This window comes from Hippocampus comes, unplaced genomic scaffold (genome assembly GCF_001891065.2).
Source record: "Hippocampus comes isolate QL1 unplaced genomic scaffold, H_comes_QL1_v1.1 scaffold28, whole genome shotgun sequence".
Lineage (NCBI taxonomy): Eukaryota > Metazoa > Chordata > Actinopteri > Syngnathiformes > Syngnathidae > Hippocampus > Hippocampus comes.
Window position 1 is genome coordinate 457,406 of NW_017805405.1, and position 5,775 is coordinate 463,180.

The window sequence follows — 5,775 nt, forward strand, 5'->3', positions numbered from 1 at the left end:
GTGTGTGTGTGTGTGTGTGTGTGTGTGAGCTTTGTTATAGGAGCCGCATTTTTTTGTTTTTCCATCAGATTCACTATGATGGATGGAGTCACATCTATGACGAGTGGATGGACTCGGATCACCCTGACATCCACCCAGCAGGCTGGTGTGAGGCCACCGGTCACCCGCTCAAACCCCCACCACAGGACGCCAAACCACAGCAGACACATGGTAAAATGTAAATGTTGGAAGAAGTGAATTAAGTGACTACACCATAGTGCTGGTTAATACATCTCAGCATATCAAGGCAATCAATCCCCAGATGCCATTCAATATGCCCTCGAGTGGTTGTGAGTAGAATAGTTGTGACATTTGAGCAATCTGATGTTACAGAAAAAATGATAACAGCATACACTTGTGTCATGATGTTTAAAAGACAAGACCAAAAATGTTTAAAAAAATCATCAGGGTTGTTGTGTATGTCTGTTTATCATATCTCTTCACTTAGGTGTGAGGGAGCCTCCCACTCTGCCCCAGTCAACTTACCCTCCTTCTGTTCCCTGCAAGCCCATCAGCCACACAAGAACCAACAAGTACAACTTTCACAACAGGTGAACTCATTCTCTTGATTCATTTTAAAGATGCTGGTTTTCATAATGTGCAGGTTCTTATGTCAAAAGCAGCACATTTCACTAAACGGACACTATCCTTTGAAACAGGAAGTGTCCAACCCCGGGTTGTGACGGTTCAGGTCACGTGACTGGTCGCTTCACGGCACATCACTGTGTTTCGGGCTGCCCATTAGCTGAGCGCAACCAAGGCAGACTCAAGGTGGAGCTATCAGACTCTGAGAGCAAGAGGAGTCTCTTTTTTGGCCAGAGAACCAAGAAGACACATTATCGTGGCAGGTAAAGGTGTGTGGGTGTGTGGGTGTGAGTTTGCATGAACCTTTACTTTTATTTTATTTTTCTTGACCTTTTTTCCCAGGATTGGACGTCCACCCAAATATAGGAAGAACCAGCAGAGAGACTATCAGAGTAAGTTTAAAGTTTATAATTTTTATATAGTAGTTTGTATGAACAAAAGTCTTGCGTCTGGTTAATTTTTTATGCTTCATTCCATAATAAATTTGTTCATTGTATTTAATTGTACTTCTTTGGTATTATTTTGTTTCCTACATTTTCTACTCTGCTGCATTTTAATTTTAGTGCTTGTATTCCTTAGTTTTAGTTGTTTCAGTCTAGTAACAAGTCATAAATTAAATAGACAATAAGATAAAATTTTGGAGTAAAATGCTACAATATATCACAGGGTATTGCGGAATGTTATGAATTGGGTACAGCACTTGATATATATGGATCATATAATCAAAGAACATAATCTGGTTTGTGTTTTGATCATCAGACATTACATCTGAGTGTGTCTATCCATCGTTGTTTGTGTCGGCTCTGAGCGGTCAGTCAGACCGTACTCTGTCTCTGTGCTGGGAACAACACTGTAAATTGCTACCTGGCGTACTGGGCATTCCCGCAAGTCAGGTGGCGGCTTGGAGTGTGGAGGAGGTGAGTTAATGATTTTTAATTTCTTGTCTTGAATATTACTTTGACTATTTCGAGGAACTAATGTGATCTTTTTTTGTGTCATCTACTCCAGGTCTTCAACTTTGTGCATAATCTAATTGGCTGCGAGGACCAGGCCCGTCTCTTTAAAGACGAGGTATGATGCCCACATCTGTCTGCCTGAACAACATTACAGTGGAACCTCTAAATCAGAATGTCCCATAGGTCACACTGCAGTTTACTACTTAAGCTTCTGACCTTGGATCCTATTTTCATTCCCAGCAGAAGTCTAGCGCAAGGCACATTCTGACTGTGTGCATGGGTGGCGTTTTATTTCTTTTTATACTTTACTTGACTTTGCACAGGATGAATTTGGCATACTGGGGCATTTGGGCCTTTGTGTGTTAACTAATAAAGTAATAAGTAGTTGTAATGTGACATTAACTGAACATTACACCACTCATCAGCACAAAAACAAATCTGCACTCATTCTGGCACAGGGGTAGGGAACTGCGGTTCCTCGATAGCCATATCCTGCCTATTTTAGATCTCTCTCTACTCCAAAACACATGATTCAATTGGTCATGATTGTTTCAGGCTTCCACACAGCTTGCTGATGAACTGATTATTATTATTATAGTTCCCTACCCCTGATCTGGCAACTCTACAAAACCTCTCAGACATAACATGCCTTGAGGTAGGAGGAGAAAAAAAAGAGAGGCTGCAGGAGTGAGGCAGCTAATCGGCCTGTCTTTTATTGCACTGACTTGCCTTTCAATTGGAGTTCACTGACATTCCTGCTCCCAGGCATGATTGAAAAACCTCTCTTGCTTATTGGTAGGTAGATTTCATATCCTAAGTTGTGTTGACTGCTTGTTTGTGTGCACCATTCCCACTTCAACTCCATCCCACGGCAGATGATTGACGGCGAGGCCTTTCTACTACTGACTCAGGCCGACATCGTGAAGATCATGAGCATCAAACTCGGCCCCGCCCTCAAGATTTACAACGCCATCCTCATGTTCAAGAGCACGGATGAAGCTCTCAAATGACTCCGTTAGGGTGGGATTATCGGTGCAATCAGTCATCACGTGCCAAATTCATTGTGCAAGGCAAAAACTCCTTGTCTGAGCCCTTTTTGTGTTTCGTGTCCTGTGCCCATCAGATGGTGTGGTGTGGTGTACACGTTGAAGTAAAGGACAATTTAGGAAGGATCTGACAGACACAAAATGGATACCAGGGTGAGTTAGGGAACATCATAACATTTTAGTTGAAGGAATAGTTGCATCATTCTACTGGTACTTGCCCAAAAATTGAGTTCTTTTTGCAATCGGTAACATATCAGTGACAAAATACTGTAACAAATTGTAATTGAAAATGAAAAACATACATATGTATTCCAGCAGCAAGATCAGATATATTTCAATTAGTTGGTTGAGTCCATAACCCATACTGGAATAGCAACAGTGCTTAGCACACACCAACAGAGGTTGCCATTTACCTTTACATACATTGAAAATGGCCGACAAGAAACTGTTTAACATATCAACCACACTCATGAATTCATGAAATGCACCCACACCAACCTTGCCCAACACACTCAAAATGCAAGCAGGAACAAAACAAAGTAAATAACAACATTTGTGTGGAGTGTATTGTAAAAAATAATAACACCAATTTCAAGGACAATTGCATATCATTGAGTGATTTGGCTAACTAAACATTGTCATGAAATTCTCATGAGCAAAAAATACAGGATAGAAAAAGAAAAGAAAACTCATGGGTAAAGTTCTGCAATATGAAGTCGATACATTTCCCCAAATAGTACATTTGTTTATAATTTAAAATACATGAGAAGAGGACCTTAAAAAACTTAAATGCATATTAAATCACTCTAGCACTATTGCGTGAAAAAAATAAATTTGATTATTTTCCAAAAATCGCTCAGCCCTTATTTTAATCAACTATACATTTACAACATCATGTAGGCTGTTTTCTCAAATTTTAAACCAAACATATTTATTCATTTTATTTATTAAATTCTTCCTTTAAGTGTAAATTCAACATGCACTCTTCACATCTTTCTGTCTTTTCCAGTTGAATGATTCCCATTCCCAACTAAAAAAAATCTGTGCGCCCGAAACTTTAGTCAGGTTGTCAGTGTTATTGAATAGAAAATCTTTTTCAGCGTTTTTTTTTTTTTAAATTGAAATGTGACATCCGCTGATCAGCAGCATAAAACTGCAGAGAACTTGAATTTCTAAAACGCACAACCATTATTTAAGTCGGGGATTCCCTCGTTTACAAAAGCACAATCAGTGTTCTTAGCGATTTGGTTGACATAGTTACCAACTTTTTCACTGCTGTAGCAACTCGTAAAAAAAACAAAAAGTGACTCGTGAGTTTAATTTTTGTCAGTGTTCCCTGTACCCCAATTTGAGAAGCACTGACTTACCCGTATGTGCTGATCACATTTCTGCTGGTTATCAGTGTAAAGGAGTTACTAGGAAAAGTAATATTGAAGAAATCTACATTCAAAACAACAGTGACATGGCAGCTTGAGTAAATACCATTTGTTAAAATTGAATTCTGAGAAAAGCAACATGACGTTTAAATGCAGTGTAAAAATGAGGTGTGTGGACAGTGAGTAAAAGACATAATGCAGTAAACTAGGCCGGCCATTGAAGCTCTTTGAAGCTTCTTTTCTGTGCAATAATAATAATGATAACAATGAAAAGCTATTTCTGTATTATAATCGGAAAAAAAACCAAGAATCATTCTCTGAGCTCTAACTGAAAGTTTGTGACTGATGTATTTTTCAGGTTTTCTGTAGTATTTGCCTTCTTTTATTGTGTTTTGTGCCTGAAATGTGTCTGACTCTTGAGTTATCATTTTTGAAAAAAAAAGAACAATTATAGAAGCTTAGTTATGATGCAGAATCTAAGTGACAGAACTTTTTTGACATTAATTTTATGCAACAAAATGTATTTGTGAATGCATCAGCATTGGAGCACAACTGTGAACCCCAAATGGGATTAGAGTGTTAAAATCACTATAAACAAGTTTACCTTAATAGTGTGTTCTTTGACAGGATTACACTGGTGTCATTGTCATCATTGGATTTTGTGCATTATTTCATTGGAATGTTTTAAGGGCTCTTGGCTTTGTGTCTCTCTGGTGTGTGTGTGTGTGTGTGTGTGTGTGTGTGTGTGTGTGTGTGTGTGTGTGTGTGTGTGTGTGTGTGTGTGTGTGTGTGCGCTAAGATGGTGTTGAACCACAAATGTCATTCAAATAAATGTTCAAAGTTGACTATCCCCCCCACCCTTTTTTTTTGGCGGGGGGGGGGGGCTCGCAATTATGCATGCATGCCCACATAATGAGTGAAATGTATGCTGTGTCCTTCACTATTGACTATAAACGTACTTTGCTTGGAGCATATCCCCTATTGACCGTAATGTCATCAACACACGGATGTGTTGGTGCTTCTCGTCTCGCTACATTAGCTTTAGCCGCCATATGTAAGCGTGCAGAAAGTAGATGCTCATGTGCTCTCATGTGAAGTAATATGACTGTATTTTATCTGTTTGGGTTTTTTAAACAAAAATAGTAGCCGGTAATGATGTTCCATAATTCTTCTCACTTCTTTTTGTGAAGGAGAAGTGAACCACACAAGTCCAAAGCATTTGTCACACTCAATGCCGTTTGTTAGTATGAGAGCAGGGAAAAGACATCCACAGTTCTTGTGAGTGTGAGCGACACCAGTTTTTAACAATTTAACTTTTTTTTTTTTTTTTAATGTGAGTGATAGAACAATTTATTGCGCATGCCACAAACACAATGGTAACACTCATATGTCTCCTAACCCAAATGAGCGTTGTAAAAGAAAAATATATCTTATTTGGTAACACACAATTATTAGTGAAAAGAAAACTAGCAAAACAACTAAAATTGAAAATCAAAATTTGCTTTGAAAAAACAATAACTGAATCTACATTTTGTTTACAAAACTAACCAAACTAGCAGGAATGCTAATTGTTGTGAAAATGTCCTTCATTTTCATCTTTGTCGTGACCTTAATGGTTTTATTACAAATGTATTTATTTCAGTATTACTGTACAGTAGGGTGGTCCACATTTTCATGGCAAAAAAAAAAGTTTGTCGGATTCGTCGGGCCGGGTCGGAATTCTTGTCGATACTATGGTACAAGGTTCTGTGCAAAATTTCATTCCGATCTGAT

General features: G+C 38.5%; 1 protein-coding gene across 1 annotated transcript in view; it reads left to right on the forward strand.

Annotated features, from left to right (window-relative positions):
- LOC109517759 (lethal(3)malignant brain tumor-like protein 1) overlaps positions 1–3,542 on the forward strand; it is a 12,345-nt gene extending 8,803 nt beyond the window's left edge. Inside the window, exons 2-9 of the mRNA XM_019873098.1 lie at positions 69–210; positions 488–590; positions 699–887; positions 967–1,016; positions 1,384–1,541; positions 1,633–1,695; positions 2,456–3,027; positions 3,069–3,542. Of these exons, the coding sequence (XP_019728657.1) occupies positions 69–210; positions 488–590; positions 699–887; positions 967–1,016; positions 1,384–1,541; positions 1,633–1,695; positions 2,456–2,590 (840 nt within the window). The 3' untranslated portion in view covers positions 2,591–3,027; positions 3,069–3,542. The remainder of the gene's footprint in view (positions 1–68; positions 211–487; positions 591–698; positions 888–966; positions 1,017–1,383; positions 1,542–1,632; positions 1,696–2,455; positions 3,028–3,068) is intronic.
- Positions 3,543–5,775: the final 2,233 nt, after the last annotated feature.